Source organism: Crotalus tigris, unplaced genomic scaffold, assembly GCF_016545835.1.
Source record: "Crotalus tigris isolate CLP2741 ecotype Arizona unplaced genomic scaffold, ASM1654583v1 scf7180000018308.1980950, whole genome shotgun sequence".
In the NCBI taxonomy this organism is placed as follows: Eukaryota; Metazoa; Chordata; class Lepidosauria; order Squamata; family Viperidae; genus Crotalus; species Crotalus tigris.
The window spans coordinates 1,292,499-1,316,354 of record NW_024096936.1 but is presented as its reverse complement, the minus strand read 5'-3'; the positions used below and the strand labels follow the sequence as shown (position 1 = coordinate 1,316,354).

Sequence of the window (23,856 nt, the reverse complement as noted above, 5' to 3'; positions counted from 1 at the left end):
CAGGGGGCGGGGGTGCCATTGCTGCAGGGCAAGGCAAGGCGAGGCAGGGACGAGGGCGGCTGCTGCCTGACACCATCGGCCCCCACACACAGAGGCCAGCGAGCACATGAGGACGATGGTGTCCATCAGCAGCCATAGCCTGCCGACCCCTCGACTAGTGCACTCTGAGGCTCCACAGCTTGCTACGAATACCAGGCCAGTCCTCCAGCAGCAGGTGGAGTAGGGGAGGGGGAAGTGCATGATGCAGACTGCCGGACATGCCTACTTCATCCCATCTGTTTTTGCTTGCAGTTTGAGAGGAAGCCACTGCTGGTCATCTCCTTGGCCCCCTCGCAGATCTTGTCCTTGGCCCATGTGTGGAGCCTGTTCCCCTCACGCACCCGAGGCATCTTGGCCCCTCAGACCGGCGCTGCCAGAAGCTCACACAGGTCCATTAGGTCCATCTTTGCTGGGCCTGGGCGGTCATGACGCCAATGGGGATCTGGCTTTCGCCGCTCAGGGTGACCTTTTGCCTGCTGGCCCTGGCCATGCTTTACCACCTCTACTCAGGGCTTCCTAGCTGACCACTTTGCCTCCTGCAGGTCTGGGTGGCAGCCTAATGGACCTGCGCGAGTGGCTGGCAGGGGGCTGAGGAGAGGACCAGTGGCAACCTGTTCTCCAACCAAAGAGATGGGATGGAGTAGGCATGTCCGGCAGTCCGCATCAGGTGCTCCCCCGATTCTGCGTGCTGCTGGTGATGCCGCAGCACTGCTGCTGGAGAGCTGGCCCAGTATTCACTGCGGGCTGCACAGTCCCTGCTGCCGGATGCCGTTTGCTCCCATGCGCTCACTGCCTCCTGTGCATGCGCCTTGGGGTCCACCGGACTAGCTGGGGCCGGGGCCAGGGCAGCAGGGGCCAGTCCCGCGCCATTTCCAAGAATCCTCGGGGCCAAATATTGGCCAATTGTGGGCCAGATCCGGCCCACGGGTCTTGTGTTTGACATGTCAGCTGTAGGCTGTTCAATTTTTTTTTCTTTTTCTCCCTTTCAAACTACAGAATTATTAAGATTCTGAAATTACTACTTGAGAATATATTCTGTATTTACAGGGGAAAAGCAATTCACTCACACACCAAAACATTGTGCCACTAATATACTGACATATTGGTCAAAACTGCTATATCTCTCTATGTACCTTTGGCCTGGATCTACCAAAGATAACCATCTTCTTGCTGTTCACATAAGCTTTTATTGCTCCAGATATAAAAGTAGTAGGATAAGTTCATAGTTTTCTAATCAACCTAGGTTAACAATATGTGTATAAAAGCTCACTACGTTCCCAATGTGTTCTAGTTCGTTCAACTTGTCCAATTCCAAATTTAAAAAGAACACACTTTAAATTGCGTTTACATTTTCATTAACTGCACACAATTATTCAAACAATTTATGTAAACATTTAGCTGTCTCAGAAATTCTGTTATAATGCATGTTGTGCGGTAGAATTTGTATTTTGTATTTAAATTCTTTACCTATCTTGAGCTAGCATGCAGTATATGCAATAAATTGGTATAACCATATTTTATTTAATTAGCAGATTTCTGCTCTGTGCTGTCCCCAATGTATTTCAGGCACATTCACTAATCAGAAGTGCCCCTTTTCCCTTTCCAACTCCTCTCTCTTTGCTCAAGTTCTGCTTCAGTGAAGGCCGCCGGTCCCCAGTTAGTGATCAAATAGGAATTCTTGGAACCTATAAGACATAATATTTTACATTTAGTAATTTAAACCTAATTTACGACACGTGTCAAAATCTTCTTCTAACTTTGCTTTATGATCAGTCATGTGAGAATATAGTTGGGAAAAGTATATTAAAAATGCACCAAATCAAAAGCATTTAAATAAAAATATTTTCAAATGCTTTCATCCTCATGTATACCAAGATGGTTTGAAATAAACATAAATAAAATAATATAAATAAACCAAAGAATATTAATAAAATGGTTCAACCCAAACATGAATTTTCAATTTAATCAATTTTGACTTGTACCAAAAATATCATAATGCCACTGCATGTTTTATTGCTAGGGTTAAGAATATTCTAAAAGATGTCCGTCTATCTTGACTCCTTTCTCTCCTTTACTGTATAATGCATTTTCCTCAATACATTTTAACCGAGATGACCTCTTTCTAAAGTTCCTGAGACAGAAGTATTTGAAGTTCTATGTCATTTAGGGCTCTGCAAGCAAAACTAACAGCTTCAATTAGACATGAAATATACCGTGTTCAAAGTCTGGCTATGTCAGTTAAATCTTGATGGTGTTACCTGCATCAAGTGAGGGTTCCAAGAAACCTTCAAGGAAACACCCACATATAAATCATTACAATAGTCTAATTAAATAGTTTTTAAAATGTTGCTTCTATAGCTAGACTGTCTTGCTCAGGAAGAACTATTGTTGAGCCATTGGTAAAGTTAGGTTGTTGGTACTACTGAGGCCACTTGGGGCTCCATCCATCATGCTGGATGCAAAAATACATATAAGTGACATATCTAAATTGATTGCTCAGCTATCTTCTGGCTATAAAAATTATCTTATTCAAAGATTGCACACCATTCTACGTTATGACAAATCACTGTCAGTCCAATGTTTCTGTCCTGTCCATTTCCAATTTCATATTGTGATCTACATTACAGAAAATATTTATTCCCAGCACCTTGACTTAAATTTAAAACAACTATTAAAACGTTTAGTAGTGCTGACATATCAAAGCTGCTCTCAAGAGCATTTCAATATCTTTTCTGATAAATTTATACTTATAGATAATAATGTTTATATTGCACTTTAATGCCATTACAATAACAGAATTCATTTGACTGAAAATTTCCTGTTGAACTAAGAGCTTATACTCTTTGTACAGCAGATTAACTCAGGGGTTGATTAACACACATTTGCTTGGTTGAATTCCATTAAAAACCTTTCAAGAAATATCCTTCAGAAGTTCAGCTCCCATAAAGGGGAAAGCAAATAAACCTAGTTACATACATTATTCTATCCTGGATGCAACATAAATCTCATATAGAGCACTTATAATTGGACAGTTATGAGTATAAAAGCAGAACAATCAAAATAATGTAAATGTTGTAAATACTGTAAGCCTCAAGAGCAAAGGCCAACAGAGCTTTATGTCATGATGAGGCTAATGAGAAATTTGACTTGAAGACATCTAAAAATCTCAGCTGGCAGTGTTTGCACAGATTTCCTTTCTTCTATTTGGAATTTGGTTCAGCTATGTTTCTCCAGACAATAGCACACACTAAACAGGAAATGCAGCCTAGGCTGACTCAGTAATATTCAGACTTCTTGGAAATCATAATGGGTTACTTAAGATAAAAATAGCTGCATGAATGCTGATTCACAAAACAAAGGATTGTTTCCTACCTGGTTCAATTAATCGAATTAATCCCTCATGATGAGCTACTCTATCTTTCCAACTTTTAGTTTTGCTTGCTGCTACTTCCAATTTCTTCTTTACCTCCTAAAACAGAATTAACATCAACATGATATAGAAACATATCTTTTTTTTTTGCAACAGAGACTGTCAAAACAGCACAACAAGAACATCTCTCCACAAGATCACAAAAGGTTGGGCTTTAACTGGATGTGAGCAGGGATCAGCACATGAAGGAGCACACAATTGCAAACATTTGTAAATAATATATTCACAGTGCCCATAAAAGCCAATCTTAGCGGCTGCTAAGCTTCCCCTAAGTTACTGGGGCATAACTATATATCCCTATAGGCATGATTTCTTAGCTACAATAACTTTTCCAAGTTTCATCAACTTCTTAAATCTATACCTGATATGGCTTTTAGTCACAATTATCTCCGATCCATCTCTACCCATTTTACTATTGAACCAAACTGGTACAATATTTTATCCTGGTAATTCTCTATAGATAAAATTTTCAGTTAATGTCTAATATTATGCCTGCATATACTGTATAAACATAAATGCCCAATAAGAAAATGATTCAATTCTGTGAAGTGGTCAGAGCCACTACAGTCTGGTATCTTAAAGAAGGTATAAATCAAATGACTTAAGTAGCCCTGTTACCAACACTTGAACACATTTAGGTGACTGCTGACAAGCTGTTGTGCACGTCTGCTTATGGGGAGATGACTTGGGAAAGCTTTACAAAGCCCATACTGAGCCTTCTAGGAATGCAACTGCCTTGACCCTTATTATTAACATATTTTGCAAAGTGTCCCTTCATATACTTTGTATAATCCTAGGAAGGCTACACTCGCTCACCTCATATTGTTCAAAGGCTTGCTTCCTCTCTAATTCCAGTTCTTCCAACTGCTGCATGGCGATCTGTAGAGCACGTTCCTTCATTTTTCTCTGGTTTTCCAACTCCTGCTTTTCTGCCTCAGTCACCTGAATGGCTTGTTGCTGCTCTAAGTGCCACTTTTCCAACTCTGCTCTCTTGCTTGTCTCTTCTTCTAGCAGTCTAGTAGCCAAGAAGACATATTAATTCAGGACTGGCACAACATGTATGCCTTTCCCGCATGGACTAATTAGTCAAAAAAACATATAACCTAAAATAGTTCCACAGAAATTGCTCGGTTTTGCACTTCAAGTCCATCAAGCAATCACATTCAGAAATGAAAGCATCCCACACACAAGGTAGGTGGTTTCCTTTTTCATTACCTCATTTAGCATCTACAAGTAGTCCCTGACTTATAACTACAGGTTGAGACCAGAATTTTGGTTGCTAAACAATGTGGTCATAAACCAAGCCATTATATGACTGGACCCAATTTAATGAGGTTTACCATGGTCATTAAGCAAATCATGTGGTTAATTGAATCATATGGTGGTTAACTGAATTCAGCTTCCCCAATTGACTATATTTGTCAGAAGTTAGCTGGGAAGCTCATAAATCATGATTATGACCATATGATTCCGCAACTGTCATAAATGCAAGCTAGTTGCCAAGCATCTAAATTATAATCACATGACCATGGAGGAGGTAAGATGGTCATAGCTTCAAGAACAGAGGTAAGTCCTTTTCCAAGGCTGTGGTAACTTTGAACCGACATTAAACAAAAAGTTGTAAGTCAAGGACTATCAATAGTTCAATTAAATATGCTTCATCCATTTGCTTCAACTTATTTATTGATCTACAAACAACTCCACATGACATATTTTGTTTACTTGTCTGTGGTACTATAATATGCTGAGAAGCAGAAAGAGGGAAACAATCCTTCAGAATGATTCAAGGACAGAGGACACTTTTTAAACATAAGAATGGTAGTTAGGTTACTTGGGCAGTCTGCAGTTTCTATGTCTCTGCCATCATTCCTTCTGGAACATAATTGACTGCCAGCCTTAGCATCCAATTCTATCAAATTACACACTGACCTGGCCTGAAGTCTCCTGACAGTTTCCTCATCTTGACGGGCTTGTTTCTCATCCTCCAAAGCTTCCTGTAGCTGCTTATACATTTCCTCAAGTTCTTTGACTCTCAGTAAGTACTGCTCAAGCTCAGATGATTTCTGAGCAACCTGTTCTTCCATTTTCTGTCTTACCTAGAAAACAAGAATTCTTTATTATCCTTCAGGACAAGCAGTGCTTCCTATTTCTTATGAGAGAGAAGAAGAAAGTGTGTGGCTTTTCCTTTTTGTCCAAATATGCACACACTGTAAATATATCATTAAAGAAACCGCTTCAGAGTTTGCCCATTCTTTTGCTGACATGTACCATTTTCTCTCTCTCCAGTTCAAGACTGAATCGATCTTGTAATTCCATTTGAGTCTGCAGGCGTTTTGTCTCTTCTTCTGATGCTCGAGCGGCTGCCTCTTCTAGTTGCTGGGCCAAAGAAAGAAAACAATTAGCATCTGTTTCCAGTTAATGTACATATGGAAGTACAGATAAACTATCAGTATGTACCCATAAACATAGTTCTTATATTTTTTTTATAAAAGCAAAAATTTTATCAATGGGAAATACATATATATATATATATATATATATATATATGTATGTATGTATGTATGTATGTATGTATGTATGTATGTATGTATGTATTCAAAACTAAAAAGAAAAGAATGATTTGCATCAAGAAGGGAGTAAAGTAAGGAAGGACCTCCAAGTCTCCACTGAGGCTTCATGTAAAACATTCTGAAAAGATCAACCGCTATCAGCTCTAAAATGGTGCATAAACAATAAAAAGTTGGTGAAAGATTAAACTCTACACAGGTTTCTGTAGAACTGGAGATAAGATAAGCATTTCCAAAAATAGCACAGTCACTGCTCAAAACTCATGCAAAAACTATTCCTTCTAGCTCAAACTTACTCTGTCAAAATAAGTAAACTATAGTATTTTGTTGCACGAGAAGTATGAGAAATTTGGGAAGTGAATTTTTCTAATAAAGTAATCCTCGCATATTTTGAGGCATGCTTAATTAGAAGTTTCTGAATGGTTTGGTTAAACGAAAATAAGGAAGTAGTATAAAGGAGTACTTGTGCAACATTTAATGCTTACCGTAGCACTATTATTGGTTCCTAATACTCTCAATCTACCGATGGGAAAGCACATTTCAATGACTCAGGTAATTTGGCTTGGCTAAACTGGCATTCCTTTCTATCAATCATTAAACTTTAGGTTTAAATTAACACACTGATTCAACAAACTTGACTTCATTCTTGCTTTTGTTAGGTTGTTATGTTGCTTAAAAAAAATACAGCAAGCCACCATCAATGTCAAATATCCAAATCCTACATCTATGATAGAAAGTTTTTCTAGAACTTCAGAGTGATACAATACTCCTGTCTCATTACACAAGTAATCTCAATTTTCTTGGATTCATTACTTGACTAATACTGGAACTTTTCCTTTAGAATATGGCTGAAATTCATAAAGTATAGCTTTTGTGTGCTATATTTGGTTCTTGTGTATTTATTCTCTGCTTGAATGCTCATTTTATTTTACATTGAAAGTACTCAAGTTCTGTTTTTACATATGAGATGTAAAAACATGTCTCATTCTACAATCACCATTAAAGATATTTTAGATGTGCGTATGTCAAGTACTTTGGCCACCTAATGAGAAGGAAGGACTCACTGTAGAAGGGCCTAATGCTGGGAAAGATTGAGGGCAACAGAAGAAGGGGACGACAAAGAATGAGGTGGCTGGATGGAGTCACTGAAGCAGTAGGCATGAGCTTAAATGGACTCCAGAAGATGGTAGAGGACAGGAAGGCCTGGAGAAACGTTGTCCATGGGGTCGCGATGGGTCAGACATGACTTCGCAACTAACAACAACATGTCAAATTTTAGCTGTGAAATATCCTAACAATTCTGACCTTGTAGTGATCAAAACTGTCAATGAAGAGCTGGCATCTTGGTTATTATTTAAAGACAGTTATGCTTTCATATGCATAAAATATTCATGGCTATGAAAGCATTAGGAGGGGGGAAAAGCAGAGATTCTTATCAATTCCTTAGTCTATAACAGAGGTCTCCAACCTTTTGGGCACCTGGGACCAGTTCCGCAGAGTAAGGTTTTCCCATGGACCGGAGAGTGTGTGATTTGTATGCTGCCTGCATCCCATGGATGGGGCTTTGGTTGTTTGGGCAGACTGGTTGCTGGCATTCCATGGCCTGGTATTGGTCCATGGACCGGGGGTTGGACCCCTGGTCTATAACATTATTTCAAGCTGAACTGAGTGCCTGGCATCACCTAAGAAACCTCTCCTTGACTGTAAAACAAGCAATGTGCAAATTACTGGGAAAAACACCTCTGTATTATCATTCCAAACAAGAATTTCTGTGGTTTCAATTCATAGCATTTTTCATTCCAACAACGCTTTCTTTAAATCTAGTAAAACATCTATATTCACCCAAATTGGGGACAAACACTTTCTCCTACCACTCAAGTTTTCCATAAGACAACATTTCCAGGAATATTTAAGAAGAATGACGCAAGGGTACCCATTCCCTGTGGCAATGCTGTAACAGAAACCTTAAGAAGGAACTTCACCAACCTGTTCGGCTTCCTTGAGCCCTGAGGCTTGATTTTGGACAATTATGTTCAAGGCACTTTCCTAGGACAGCACTAAATTATTTCCATATATTAATATATACATTGCTATAGTCATGAATCACAGTGTGATAGTTAAGCTACTGGACAAGGAATGGGTAGACTGGCTCGTTTCCCCTTAGCTATAGAAGCCAGCTATGAAGCCTTGGGCCAATCAATCCCTCTCAGTCCTAATCAATGTCAGGTTCTACCTGAAGAACAACTTCCTCATGACATTGTACATTGACAGCTCTGCTGTATGAACTAAGTGAGCCTGGCAAAAAATCAGAAAACCCTACTACCCAGAATGACAAATTTTAATAACAGCATCAACCAAGAATAAGAAGAACTAAGAAGAACAATGACTTCTACAGTCCCCTCAAATCCATACAATTTACAGCTAAAGTATTAATCTTACACTGTAAAATGTTATAAAAACTCAAATTTACCTTTCGGACGGTTTCCAGTTCCTTCTGTTTATTCTCATTTGCTATTTGGAGCTCTTTCATTTGCCTCTCCAGTTCTGCTTGTTCCGCCTGTAGTTTTTGGCGTAATTCTTTCCGTTTCTGGCGTGCCTCTTTATGAGGTGAAGGGCTTTTCAATTTCAGCAGATTTACCGTTGTCTGGATGGCTAAATAATGAGAATAGCCACAATAATATTTCTAACTTAAGCCCATACTTTTTCAGTCTTCAGTGCTGTTCAGTTTCTAACGTTAGAGCTTCATCAGTAATTTTAAAAATAAAATCACATTTGTTTGCCAAAACCCCCCCATAGCGTAACAATATCAATAGTGTAATAGAGATATATAATTATAGTTGTGAAATATCAGAATGAAAACAATTTAATATCAAATACAATTTGTACTTTGCAATAATGTCAGCTCTCCATACAATGAAATACATTTTGACACCACAATCGTTGAATTGGGGGAGGGGGTATTATTTAGTCTGTGGTAAAACCAGTGAGATGTACAGTCAGATATGTAATACAGAGCAAAAACATTTGGCCAAAAGAGAGAAACTGAAACAGTAATTAAAGAATTATTTAGCTCAGAATAACAGAGTTGGAAGGGATCTTGGAGGTCTTCTAGTGCAGTGGTTTTCAACCTTTTTAATGCCACGACCCCCAACCGGTCGTAAGTCGAGGACTACTCAACCGGTCGTAAGTCAAGGACTACTCAACTGGTGCAGCACCGTTTGCAGAATGGGACTTTTGGTGGGCTCAGCAGAGCAGAGACAGCCTGGACAATTCCTACTGGCTTTTACTCTATTCAAGAGAGTCTATTCTATTGGCTTTCAAAAGCCAATAGAATAAAAGGGAGTAGCACAGCTAAGGAAAAGGGGGAAAAAATGGCGGACTGCATTGTTTGGCGACCCCCATGAAATGGTCGTTCGACCCCAAATGGGGTCCCGACCCACAGGTTGAGAACCACTGTTCTAGTTGCAACCACCTGCTTAGGCAGGAGACCCTATACCAGTGGTAGCAAACCTATGGCACGGGTGCCAGAGGTGGCACTCAGAGCCCTCTCTATGGGCACGTGTGCCGTCACCCCAGTCCTAGGCCTTCAGCTGAGTTTTATAAAACCTTTTCGCTTTAGGCCTCTGCTACCATGTGCAAAAAAAAAAGGTTCAATCAGTCAATTTCAACTTCTCGCGGGGAAAAAAAGATCTTGCAAAGTTGGAATTGATTGAACTTTTTAGTCCCATCCAGTCTGCCATTACCACAGCCACGCCCACCCAATGGGCCACACCTACCCAATGGGCCATACCCACCGGCACCCAACGATGCATGAGTGGGTTTTGGGTTGCAGTTTGGGCACTCAGTCTCCATCACTGCCCTATACCATTTCAGACAAATGGTTGTCTATTATCTTCATTGGCCTGAAGTTTAATAAGATATTTATAATCTTATTAACAGTCAGATTTACAATGACTTCACAACAGGCACATGAACAGGAGGGTCCATTAAGCAGTGAATAGAAAAACAGAATTTACAAGCTACCTAGCTGGCTTCTATCAAGCAAAGCAGTAATAGTTTACCTTGAATCCACTCCTGTTTCTTCTTTTTATCAGAGGCACTAATCTCAAAACATTTTTCTAAATTTTTTATAAGAAAGAGACATTTTTTGCCATCTTTGTCAGGCAAGCCCTAATAAAGAGAAAATTAGATTTAGTTTCCTATGAAGCATAGCAAATATGACATTACACTGACATTCACAATATTGTTTGTTAGTTCAGAGCCTCTAAACATATGAAACATCCCAAATGATATGTATTTCATAAACTAAGAAAAAATCCTGAATGGAACATTTCAAAAAGTAAAGATTTCTTTCCTCTTTTCATGAGTGCTATTGTTAGCACTCCATTATATTCTCCATCCAAATAAATATTTCAGAATTTATCTAGCAGGTGAATAAAAAATATGTAAGTTAAATTATTTTCATATTCATCATCTAGAAAAGTATTATTTTCCAATCATTTCTTTATTTTTACCTCTACAGTACAGTTGCCATCCAGTGCAATGTCTCCTCTTTTGTCTTTTAAATCTTCACTAACATAGTATGATATAACATTTGGTTTTAAAACAAACCAACGTTCTGTCCAGTTTTTCCTTTTATGACCCTTCTTCCACATATAACCCTATAAAAACAATGAAGTAATTACTTTATTACATTATTTTAATTTGGAGCGTTTAAATTCTGATCCCAAATCCAGATACAATTAATAAATGCCAATTTATTTCAACAGATATTAATCAAACTTTTCAATCCAATCACTGTAGGCATTTAAACATAATTTTTAACAAGCACAGTTTGTGAAAAACCATCAGAGTAATTCAACTTTTTATCTTCAGTAAGAAAAAAACGTAAATCCTTAGACAAAAAAAAAAAAAAATCACCCACCCTGATAGTTATTGAATGGACAGGAAGTCCTCTCTGCCAGTAAGCAAGCTAACACTCAGCCTCTATTTCTACTCATGAAAAAAATTGTTAGCTTAAAAATTCTACTGCTAGCAACTGAAAAGCAATAGGTTCTACATTACATTATTCTGATTACCCGACCAGATGTGAATTCACTGACTCTAAAGCTCTTTTGACCAGTTGATTGGGTCCTTCTATTATATCTTTTAGGCCATGGTTTTCCCAGTTGCAATGTATGGCTGTGAAAGTTGGACCATAAGAAAGAATGCCAAAGAATTGAGGCCTTTGAACTATGGTGCTGGAGAAGACTCCTGCGAGTCCCCTGGACTGCAAGGCGATCAAACTGGTCAGTCCTAGAGGAGATCAACCCTGACTGCTCTTTAGAAGGCCAGATCCTGAAGTTGAAACTCAAATATTTTGGCCACCTAATGAAAAGGAAGGACTCACTGGAGAAGACCCTAATGCTGGGAAAGATTGAGGGCAATAGAAGAAAGGGATGACAGAGAATGAGATGGCTGGATGGAGTCACTGAAGCAGTAGGCGTGAGCTTAAATGGACTCCAGAAGATGGTAGAGGACAAGAAGGCCTGGAGAAACGTTGTCCATGGGGTCACAATGGGTTGGACACGACTTCACAACTAACAACAACAACAAATTATATCTTTTAAACCCTGCCTCCCAACTTCAGTCCAATTGAAAAACCATCCCAGTTCCCAAGTCTAAAGTGGTAAACAGCAAAATGTTGAAGATGGAAAAGGATTCATTAGTTCATTCTTCCATCAAATTCTACTTACGGATTAGAAAATAAGGAAGATAATTATTAATTTCAATCTGAAAACTAACAAGTAGCAAAAATTAAATTAACAAGCCCTATATAATGTAGGAACATTAGTACAAGACCTGTACAATGTTTATGTTTTGAAAAAGTGGGAATAACCATGTCTCAATTCAGAATGGCTGGCAGGAAATTCATAAAGGAAGAAGCATATAACAAGGTTCCCAGCTACAACTTCAAACAATTCAGAATCACCATAAAATCTCACTAAATGTTATGGAAACAACACTTTTGCATAAATCTGTCTCCTTATGCCCCGCCCTAGGGTGGCAAACATAGGCAAAATCATAACATGAATGTTTTATCTATGTGGGTGGAATATAAAATCCTGTATGGTGAACTATAAATTTTCTTAAGCAATTCCTTAATTGGTCCACTTGCATCTGATTCTAAGACACAGAAGATCAAGTCCAGTACAGATATATGCATCCTTCCATTCTCTACTGGAAGTTTACTTAAAATGTAAACAATATTTAGTATCTAAAATATATATTTAAAGTGATTACATGATGTAAACAAAACTGTGGTCTTTGAAGAGCACAAATTATCTTCATCATCTATCATTCAGTATCAAATGACTGTTGTAATTTTAAAAGATAAGAGCACATACCTGTTAGAAATCATCCACTTTGTAAGCTATTTAAATGGTGTGAGACAGAGAGAGAAATTCACATTTAAAGATAGATCATCCTATTATTTAAAACGAAATAATTTACTAGATACTAAAGACGCTGAAAATCCTATGAATTAGTCCTTGAATCTTTGCTGTTTACCAATTTTATTAACATACAGTGCATTGAGAAAGTATTCAGACCCCTTTCACTTTTGTCAATTTTGTTCACCTGCAGCCTGATTCAAGTTGTTGAAATTCATTTTTTTCTCATTAATCTATGGTACACTCCGTACCCCATAATGACAAAGTGAAAACAGAATTTTAGATTTTTTTTCTAAAATTCTGTTTTCACTTTGTCATTATGGGGTACTGAATGTAGATTAAGGAGAAATAAAATGAATTTTAACAACTGTAGAATCAGGCTGTAGCATAACAAAATTGACAGAAGTGAAGGGGGTCTGAATACTTTCTGAATGAGCTGTAAATACCCACCAGGTTTTTTTTTCTTTCTTAAAATGTGCAATATGAAAGAGAACTCACATTAGAAACACAAATTTGGAAATGGCTACCTAAGCATCAAATCCAAAATCCTAATTATAAAGGAATCCAAATTCAAGCATCCCAGAAAAATGGCCATCCAGCCTCCACTTGAACTGATTTGATAAAAGGGAGACCCACCATCTCCCTGGATAATCGGTTCCACTGTCAAACACTTCTTAAGAGACTTTTTTCTTCCCTAACATTCAAACAGAATCTGCCTTCCAGTAACTTAAATTCATTTTTTCATGTCCTACATTCTGGAATAGATATTTTCTATATCAGGGGTCCACAACCCCCGGTCCGTGGACCGGTACTGGGCCACGGCATGCCAGCAACCGGTCCACACAAACAAGCAAAGCCCCATGTGTGGGTTGCAGGCAGCACATAAACCCACGCACTCTCTGGTCCGCGGAAAAACTGGTGCCCAAAAGTTGGGGACCTCTGTTCTATATGACATTCTTCAGATATCCAAAGAAAGATAGCTAAACATTACCAGAACTTTCAATCACTATTTATAGGTTACAGTTTTTAATCCCCTGATCATCTTTATTGTGCTTCTCTATATAGATGCCAGTTTTTTTCAAATTCAAATGTGGTGCTCAGAATGCGGTATAAATAGAATAGGGCGTAAATATTACTTCCTGAATTTTGAAATTATGCTTCTACTGATGCAGCCTGAAATTGTATTTTCTTGTTTTCAGCCACCTTACACTGTTGGTTCTTGCTCAGTTTGCAATCCATTATAGGTAGTCCTTGCTTAGCGACCCCAACTGGAACCAACAAATCCATTGCTTAGTGCTATGGTCACTTAGTGAAAAGTCATATGACCATGACTGACTTATAATGTCACTTCCCATGTGGTTGTTATGTGAGTCACTGCAGTTGTTAAGCAAGACATCACACGATTGCAACTTGAAATTTTACTTTTTCATTCTCCATTAAGTCTGCTTATCAGAATTCATTTGTGAAGCACAAGAATCACTTGACCACAGGATGCTACGACATCTGAGGACAGGTGGCAAAGGTGTTATTTTTACACGATTGTAAGTTCAAACAGTCATTAAACAAGACAGCCAGTAAGTGAGGATTATCTGTACTACTCCAAGTTATTTTTCACATGTATTATTACCAAGCCAGATATCTCACATTCTACAGGCATGCATATGATTTTTGTATCCTAACAGAGCTTTGCATTTTAATCAATAAAATAATCATAATACTGGTTAAATATAAAGGAAAATAAATGTACATTGTATGCATAGAACAAAACCAAATAAACAGACAACCATCACACTAAATAAGCTCATACGCTGTGGGGGCCTAATGTCTGGGTGGGAAACCAGATACCTGGCTCTCCCAGGTACCAATGTTAGACTGACTAGCATACAGTCAGCTAACTCTTCCTTTTTCCCCTTTCTGAAGATGGGAACATTGCTTACTATCCTCCAAGCACCTGGCAATTCCCAAATCTTTCAGGATGCCTCAATGATACCGGATAAGAGCTTGGCTAGATTAATTCCTTTCATACCCTAGGACAGTGGTGGCGAACCTATGGCACGAGTGCCAGAGGTGGCACTCAGAGCCCTCTCTGTGGGCACACGCGCCGTTGCCCCAGTCCTAGGCCTTCAGCTAGGTTTTATAAAACCTTTTCGCTTTACGCCTCCGCTGCCATGTCCAAAAAAAAATAGGTTCAATCAATGAGTCAATTTCAACTTCTCGCGGGAAAAAAAAAAGATCTTGTAAAGTTGGAATTGACTGATTGAACTTTTTAGTCCCACCCAGTCTGCCGTTACCACTGCAGCCACGCCCACCTAATTGGCCACACTCACCCAATTGGCCACACCCAGCCAATGGGCCATACCCAGCCGGCACTCGACAATGCATAAGTGGGTTTGGGGTTGCAGTTTGGGCACTCGGTCTCTAAAAGGTTTGCCATCACTGCCCTAGGATGCCATTTATCTGGTCCTGGATATTGACATTCATTTCAAACATATAAATATCACCATCCGCTGTTCTATCAGTCTCAAGCTTCTTCAATTCTGATCTTCACAATGTCCTAACACATCACAAAGAGTTTTGTTGAAGAAGACACAGCTAAAGCAGGAGTTGAGAGGCTATGCCTTTTCATTATTATGGTTCATCGTAGTCAGCCAGATATTCTATTCTATTTGCCTTTCAGAAAGTTATTCATTTTGGGCAATCCACAAGTCTCAGTTAAAAGTTTATGAACCTTAACTAAATCAGTTTCCTCACTAATTATTGTCCCTTTCACTTTTACTTGTTTTTAGAAATCTGAATTGTAGTGCCAATTCACCAACCGAAACACAACAAACGCACAATTTCATATTTTAAAGATAAAAACCCTCCAATGCTTTACTGTAAGATATACTATTCTTAAAATAAAGCACAAACAGAATGCTATTGAATCCCTGTAAAGCAGTGAGTTAAATTTAAAGAAAACTAGATTTAAGCTAAATGTCTTAGATCAATTGCAAACACTTTCTTGAAAGGCAAATGAGGCATTTAAAAAAAATGCTTTACAATAAAATATCAGAGCTTCAGGCAGCAATGTAAGTTGGTTGCATGCAGTGTTGTGATCTATCTTATGCTGTGCTCAAAAGACATTTAATCACAATGCCTTATAAATGAAATTATACATTGGGAAATATTTGAAAAATCACCTGACAGAACTGGGTCAGATGTGCAAGCAATTTTTAAGGGTCTTTGTTGCATTAAAACTAACCCACAATTGACATGTGATTTAAGCAAACCTTTCCCATCCTTCCCCCTTCCTAGCCATGCACCTGGGCTTCTGAGATTTACGCTTCCTCTTTATGCCCTCATATGCTCTATGTTTTATGTCATATTCAAATATGAGACACCGCAGACAAGTGCAAAACAAGTTTATACATTTTTATAGAATTTAAGTTCTATAAAACTCAGGTTCTCTTTGCTTTTAAGATGCTGATTGCCACATTACTACTTAGATTGTGGGTAACAGCATATTGATAACTTAGATATTGGATAATAAATGAATTAGATCATCACAGCATTGTAACAATAAAAATAAAATTATTAGTCTATCTTTTCTTTTTCACCTTTTTTTTACAACCTGTGGAAATTTCTTAGTATGTCAGAATTCTGCATCTATTTACAACACTGCTAGACCTTCCTTTAAAGCAGGGGTATCAAACTGCTGGCCCACAGGCCGGATGTGTCACCCAAAAGCCGCACACACACCCCCCAGCTTCAGCAAGGAGAAAAAAGTCACGATATGTCACGATACGTCACATGGCACGGCAAGTTTGACACCCCTACTTTAAAGAAAAGCCTTCTTAAATTTTCTTACATAAATAAAAGTAAAAGAGATAATAATATAATATAATATAATATAATAAAATATAATAAAATATAATAATATTAAAATCAATGTACCTCAAACATGTATGATACCACCATAAAAGCCATGGTGGCACAGTGGTTAGAATGCAATATTACAGGCTAATTTTGCTGACTGCCGACTGCCAGCAATTAGCAGTTCGATTTTGACTCAGCCTTTCATCCTTCTGAGGTCAGTAAAATGAGGACCCAGATTGTTGGAGGCAATATCCTGACTCTGTAAAACTGCTTATAGAGGGCTATAAAGCACTATGAAGCGGTATGTAAGTCTAAGTGCTATTGCTATTCACTCTGCCAGGAACAACAGTCATTTTCATTTGGCAGCAAAGCATAACAAAGTAAATGTCATTTTTCTGCCATTAAGGAGGCTGTACGGCTGCCAGTTCTCTCCTGATTTCCTGCCTTTTTTTAAAAAAAAAAGAAATTGTCTCCTCTTCCAAGAGAAAAATCTATGGTGCAACTGAGCTGACACCCCCAATAACAACCAGTAAGAAACTTTGGGTGCCTCCTAAACCCTCCCTTCTTTTCTTTTCTTTTCTTCAGGCCTACCTCGTGTGAGAAAAGTGGCAAGGAAACAGATAATGACAGTTCTTAGAGAGGCTCCTTTATCATATGGTCTCTCTAGGGACAGAGATGGACAATAAACTTTCCCACACAAGGAACTGGGACCGTTGTGGAGGGTCAAACCAATAGTTCCTTGCTCTGCTCCAGCCATTTTCCCATAAGGCCACGCTTTTACTGAGACAATGGTGGATGGCCAAGCCCAGATTCCCTCACAGGATGACCACTACCTCCTCAGGCTGCTTCAGGTGAGCAAGCAATGCACAGGTGCAGGAAAAAGCTTTGTTCCTTGCCCTCCTGAGGCGATTAGCTGACTGAAGGAGCTCTTTGTCCCCTGCAGTGCGCTTATTTAGATTTGATTTCTAATTTCTGATTGACCTCACATGGGCTGGCAGAGACAGCCAAAGGGCCAAACGTGGCCCAAGTGCCATAAAATGCCCAGGTCTGATCTAGGATATCATTTCAGTCTTGGGAGTAAAGCTCATCAAATCTTCAGTAAATGGTTTGCATGACACTAGAGGACTTAAGTTGTCTGGGATAAATTAGCTTAGCCCTAAACAAGTGTAGGGATACTTGGAAGTCAAACCTATTTTTTTTATTGGTAATATCTAATATAATCAATTATAATTTCTATCATTATAGGAAATTATAATCTGTGGGTTTAAAAATTCACTTGGCATGTTTATCTCTCATGACCCATATTTGGTAGTGGGCCCCAAATCCCATGTTAAACTGTTAATGTTTTAGTCAGAAATGGTGCCATGGAATTACTGGTATAGAAGTTCTATGATACAGTGAATATTGTCTGATAGGGATGCTGACTTTAAATTTCATAGAGAACACAGCAAATGTTTTTCAGTTCAGAGCTCTTATTTTGAATTGCAGAAGCTGATTAAAATAACGAAATTTATTTATTCATCTAATTTATATAGCTGCCCATTTAGCAAAGACACACTGCTTTTGACACAAGAAAACATATCAAATTACATTAATTTCAGTGATTTTTATACTGAGAATTTTAACTTTCTTTCACATAAACCTTACTCATCAAACAGCTTTTCTAAGTGAAAAATGGGCTTATTTCCATGCAGTTTTATGAGGCATAAATAATGCTGCATAATTCATTCAGGTTCATCTGTGTGTATGCTGAGCTTACCTGTTTTAATACATCCAATATAAGTTCATTGAAGACTTCATTAACGCCCATTGACACTGTTGGTCCATCCATCCCTTTGCTAAACCGACCACTTCCAATGAGTTCAATCAATTCCCAAGCAGAAAGACCTTCCCAATTAGCTTCCAAACTGATCTTGTAATGTTCAAAGTGTTCTTGATGCCAACCTAATCCCATTGCTTCTGTCAGCTTCTTAAGCAAATATTCAATCTGTATAGAAAAAGATACACAACAGTTAAATGAATGTGACGCATATGTTTAGGAAAACTTATACTATTGCTCTAAAATCTCTCACGCTGCACAACTGCACTTTTTTTTGTGTGTCTTCCTTCAAGTAAGTGTTGATTCCTGGCAACTGCCTGAACATGCCCCTGCATATTTCTTGGCAATGTTTTTGAAAATGGTTTGCCACCGTCTCCTTCCTAAGACTGAGAGAGACTAACTCTCCCAAAGTCACCTATCTGGCTTCATGTCTCAGGACTAGAACTCAGTCTCCTAGTTTCCAGTCTAGTGCCTTAAACACTAAATGAAATTGTCTCTCTTGTACCACTCATATGACCAAAATATTGCCAGAATAAGAAAAAGTGAAAACTACATGAGAAAACATATGCTGAACTAACTTTGGAAGTTGCCAGTACATTAAAAAAAAATCTGTTTCAAGGCAGTTTTCAAGCTAATAAATTATTGCATTCCTGAACAGACCGGTATGTTCAGAAAGTAAGTCTACTTGTCTTCAGTTATATTTCCCCAATGGCCATCCATCCAGTGCTTATAAGAAGCCCATTAGTGGGATGTGAAAGGTCTCTGGACTTGGAAATAATATGGAAATAATACCATCATGATTTGTAGCCTTTGATTCTTTGTTCTCCTTTAAAACTCATCTGAGATACTGCTGTCATCAGCCTAGTTTTTAAGAGAAAAATAGCCCTGTTTCGATGATATGTATAGTTGCAAAGACCAACATATACAAAATTGATGGATCATTTTTTTCTGTTAAAAACCAGAGGAGAGAAATTATTCCTATATGTAAAAAAATACTGTAAAAAGTCATTAGTTCTATTTAGCTCAAAGAAAAAAAAATAAGATACTGGAAATAACTCATACCTCTTCTGGCACAATGATTAATGGATATTTGTCTTCAGATAGAAAATTGAAGATGACCCACACTTTAAAAGCATCATCATTTGTAAGGAGTAAGGGATTTTTTTTGAGGTTTTTTTTTGCACATAGAGTCCAACACATTTTATAGAATTCAACTTTGTCAAAGTTGTCTTGAACCTAAATAAAAATAAAAAATATAAAAATATGTTACAAGATACAACAATACATTCAGAATGGCAATAGCAACAGTGGGAAGATGTTGGAATTCCACTCCTAAACCAACAGCAAAGGAACATTTTTTCAGCCCAAACCCATCCTTCAGACGAAATGCAACCACCATCCAGAAACCAAACCATGACGACATCACCAGCTGCTGCACCTCCCTCCAACCCCCACTCAAAGCAAACAGACACACGCCATGAACACAGAGCTAGACCGCAAACTCGGAGCCAAACCAAAGCCAGTAGGAATTGTCCAGGCTGTCTCTGCCCTGCTGAGCCCACCAAAAGCCCCAGTCTGCAAACAGTGCTGCAAGGCGAACTTTCTGGAAAGCTTCCCTCCCTGCTGAGCAACTACTAAAAGTAAGTAAAAGAGGGCCAGGGGTGGGAGGCCGCCAGGCGCAGAGAGGGTTGCTGGCGCGCGTGGGGCCCGGCGGGTGGCTTACCTCCCTTGGGCTGGGCCAGCTGGTGGCCCAGCCAGTGGTTGCCCTGCGCCTCACTGCGGCAAATCTAGAAGGACGCGAGACGGAGAGCAGAGGAGAGGTTCGACTTCCACCAAGCCGCCGCCTCGACATCGCCCTCCACACCAGCCGGCTCCGTCGCCAGACCTCCCAGCTGACGGGCGCAGGAGTTTGGCACTGCGGTGGCCTCCCCTTCGCCCTCCGCACTGGCCAAAGCGTTGCCTGGCATTCCAGCTTGTTCGTGGGAAGGGGCCGAGGCCAGCGCGCCTGGCAGGCATCCCGCGGTCTCTCCGCACAGGCGCTCGCTGCTTCCGGCCGCAGCCGCTTGGGAACTGGGGCGCCCCTCGGCCTGGGAGTCAGGCAACGCTTTGGCCGGTGCGGAGGGCGATGACACTCAGGAGGCTGGAGGGGCAGGCAGATCCCGGGGGGCAGCTGGGAGAGGGCAAGAGGTGCCAGGATGAGGATGGAAGGCTCCAGGTTGGTGGGTGTGAGAGGGCAGCCGGCGGTTCCGAGGCGCGCGGATCCTCCGCACAGCTTCCGAGGCCCTGGATGTGCTGTGAACTCTCCACCAAGTTCTCCGCCAAAGCCTTCCCCCCCATCCCCGGGCAATTGTGTGGAGCTGCTTGTGCGTCCTTGACAGCGCCTCCCCCCTTCAATCTCCTTCCTTCTCCATCTCCTTCCTTTCCCCTTCAATCTTCCTTCCTTCCTTCCATCTCCAACTCCATCCCTTCCCCTTCAATCTCCCTCTCCTTCCTTCCTTCCTTCCTTCCTTCCTTCCTTCCTTCCATCTCCATCCCTTCCCCTTCAATCTCTCTCTCCTTCCTTCCTTCCTTCCCCTTCAATCTCCTTCCTTCTCCATCTCCTTCCTTTCCCCTTCAATCTTCCTTACTTACTTACTTCTATCTCCATCCCTTCCCCTTCAATCTCTCTCTTTCCTTCCTTCCTTCCTTCCCCTTCAATCTCCTTCCTTCTCCATCTCCTTCCTTTCCCCTTCAATCTTCCTTCCTTTCTTCCTTCCTTCCATCTCCATCTCCATCACTTCCCCTTCATAAACTGCTTATAAACTGCTTTGATTCTTCCATTTATTGTTTAAAGTAGTTTAATACTTCCATTTATTTCCTTTTATTCCCTTAAAACTAGTTTGAATCTTCCATTTGTTGCCATTTATTCTCTTAAAACTGATTTAATTGTTTTGTTTATTTCTGATCCACGAAACCTATAACCTCCATGCCATTTCTCACTCTTCTTATTCCTTTCTGCTTTGCTTTTTATTCCCTCTCTTTCATATACTTTCTTCCATCTTCAGTGAAAGAAAATCCCTCCAGGTCCCCATTATAATCTATGGTTCAAATGAAAGCAGCCTGTTCTTATTTATTATTTACTAACTTTCTGTAAATTTTGGCCCCACATTTAAAGGCAGGGTAAACATGCATTAAAATACATGCAGCGGTGGCACAGCATTAATGGTGGCCGGGGCTGTTTTTCTTGCCACGCCCACTTGGTGGCCACACCCACTTGGCCACGCCCCTGGCACCCGGCAATGTATAAGTGGTTGGGGGTCACCACAACATGGGGAACTGTATTATGAGGTTGCGGCATTAGAAAGGTTGAGAACCACTGCTCTACATGCTACTCATTCTTATAACAATCACTGATTTTGCTTCCTTTTTTTGCCCTCTAGGCCACATTATACTCAAATATAAATGTTCTTTAAGCACTAATTATTTAAAAAACATACTTGCTGATATAACATAACTTACTCTTAATTAGAAGTTTCATATTCAAAATCTGGACTGTAATAAAAAAAGAACTGTACTATTCTTTGCTTTTTGCTAAACTGCCAGCCTGGGCATTTTTCCACTTCACTCTCAGTTCAACAGTACACATTTTGTTGAAGGCTGAAACTTGCCCACTGAGCTAGATAATTAATTCATTTGCCATCTAGAGCATAAGAGGAAGTATTTTGTGAATCTAAATGGTATGGTTAAGGTGTTTTGCAGGAGAAATGTGAAACAGGAAAACAAATGTCATGTTAAACCAAGAGTTTATTCTTTTTGTTGTAAAGATTATCACAGGAAAATTATCTTGAATGATCTGTGTATAGATAGGAACTGGCACATTTGCATATTGCACTTAAAGATGGTGTGTTGTTTACAAGATTTATACCACTATACCAAACTGCTTCTCAACTGGCTCCCTAGAAATCATTAATTTAAAGCTTTCACGGTTTTGAGAAGCAACCATTTTTTAGGATTTAGCATATTTCTCACCTCCTCCAATGTCAAAAAAGCAGATAGAGCTGTCTATTCAGGAACCCTTCTTTAAAGTGCTACCAAGTGCTAAGATAATTCCTCTCCAGAAACTAACTGCTTTCCAATGTAGCTTTAAAGGAGAAATCAGTCATATACAGGTAGTCCTCGACTTACAACAGTTCATTTAATGACCATTCAAAATTACAATGGCACTGAAAAAAGCAACTTGTGACCACTTTTCACAGTTATGACTTTTGTAGCATCCCCATGGTCGTGTGGTCAAAATTCAGACGCTTGGCAACTGGTTCATACTTAATATGAAGGCAGATTCTTAAAATCATTCAGTTTTGTGCATAGGAGAAAATCCACTCATTTTGCACAATCAGATATTCAGAGGAGTGTAAAATGATACTACAGCTTCCTCATACCTGAAATCAGATTTCTGAGGTATTTATTACCGGCTTCCAAGTTTCAGTAAAATGATGAAATAACATTGAAAAAATAAAGCTCTGGAGATTTTATTTGTTATTACAAGTACAGAACAAGGAAGTTCATCTTTTGGACTTTCCACACTTTAAACACGTTGCCTTCACGCAGAAAAAATGTTTAGCTTTATTAAATATAAATGATTTAAAATACTTACATCTTATTCTATTTCCAGATTTTGCCTCTCACATTTTAAAAAGGGCAGAAACAGGTTTTTCAAAGTGTTATTATATCCTCTAATTCAGAGGTCCCCAGCCTTTTGGGCACCAGGGACCAGTTCCGTAGAGAGAGGTTTTTCCCTGGACCGGAGGGGGCATGGTTTCATGTACTGCCTGCATCCGGCAGATGGGGCTTTGCTTGTTTGCGTGGACTGGTTTCAGGCATGCCGCAGCCTGGTGCCGGTTCATGGACCAGGGGTTGGGGACCCCTGCTCTAATTTTTAAAAAGTATCTTAATAATGATGGCAAACTATAATACCATAGAAGTCAAGATGGTTCTAATATTTGCACCATCGTTGTCACCAAAGTAAGTGATTGCACTCAATTTTGTTGCTTTACATATGATAGCATAAGTATGTGCCCAAATATTGCTTTAAATATATGACTGAAGCAGCACAAAGGTATTTCTTGACTTTGACCAGTCACTTAGCGGCTGTTTGAAGTAACAACAGTCCTCCCCAGGAAAACCTATAACCCGGTTCCAAAGTTCTGATGACCACCCCTCTCTCCCTGTCCCATTACCGCATTTTGGGCACTCAGCAACCAGACCCCATTTACAGCCATTTACAGCATGCTGAAAACACATTACCATGTTTTACAACTTTTTTGCTGAAAACCAACATTTACTTCCAATTTTTGGCAAAACCAAACCATAGTTGTTAAGCAACTGGTTTGCTTAACAACCACCGCAAAAAAGATAAAATCAGGTCAGTCATGTGAGTGACCCACTTTACAATAGTCATGACTTATAACTGTAATGGACAGGCTCCATTACAGCCACAAGTTGAGTCCTATCTGTATAAATTTTGCAAAGACCTAAACAAAAAAAAATCAACCAAGCATGCTTTTCATGCAGTCAGCTAAGACAATGTTTTATTGGTCTAGACCAGGGGTAGGCAACCTTGGCTCTTTTATGACTCGTGGACTTCAACTCCAAGAATTCCTGAACCAGCCATGCTGGCTCAGGAATTCTGGGAGTTGAAGTCCACGAGTCATAAAAGAGCCAAGGTTGCCTATCCCT

The 23,856-nt window shown here is 39.5% G+C and overlaps 1 protein-coding gene across 1 annotated transcript in view; it reads right to left on the bottom strand.

The window, feature by feature from the left end:
- Positions 1-1,206: 1,206 nt before the first annotated feature.
- The window catches only part of SWAP70 (switching B cell complex subunit SWAP70), a 40,606-nt gene continuing 17,956 nt past the window's right edge, over positions 1,207-23,856 (bottom strand). Inside the window, exons 3-12 of the mRNA XM_039350251.1 lie at positions 19,204-19,377; positions 18,082-18,309; positions 10,551-10,697; positions 10,098-10,206; positions 8,507-8,688; positions 5,738-5,845; positions 5,399-5,565; positions 4,286-4,484; positions 3,412-3,508; positions 1,207-1,724 (exon numbers count right to left, since the gene is read on the bottom strand). Of these exons, the coding sequence (XP_039206185.1) occupies positions 1,615-1,724; positions 3,412-3,508; positions 4,286-4,484; positions 5,399-5,565; positions 5,738-5,845; positions 8,507-8,688; positions 10,098-10,206; positions 10,551-10,697; positions 18,082-18,309; positions 19,204-19,377 (1,521 nt within the window). The 3' untranslated portion in view covers positions 1,207-1,614. The remainder of the gene's footprint in view (positions 1,725-3,411; positions 3,509-4,285; positions 4,485-5,398; positions 5,566-5,737; positions 5,846-8,506; positions 8,689-10,097; positions 10,207-10,550; positions 10,698-18,081; positions 18,310-19,203; positions 19,378-23,856) is intronic.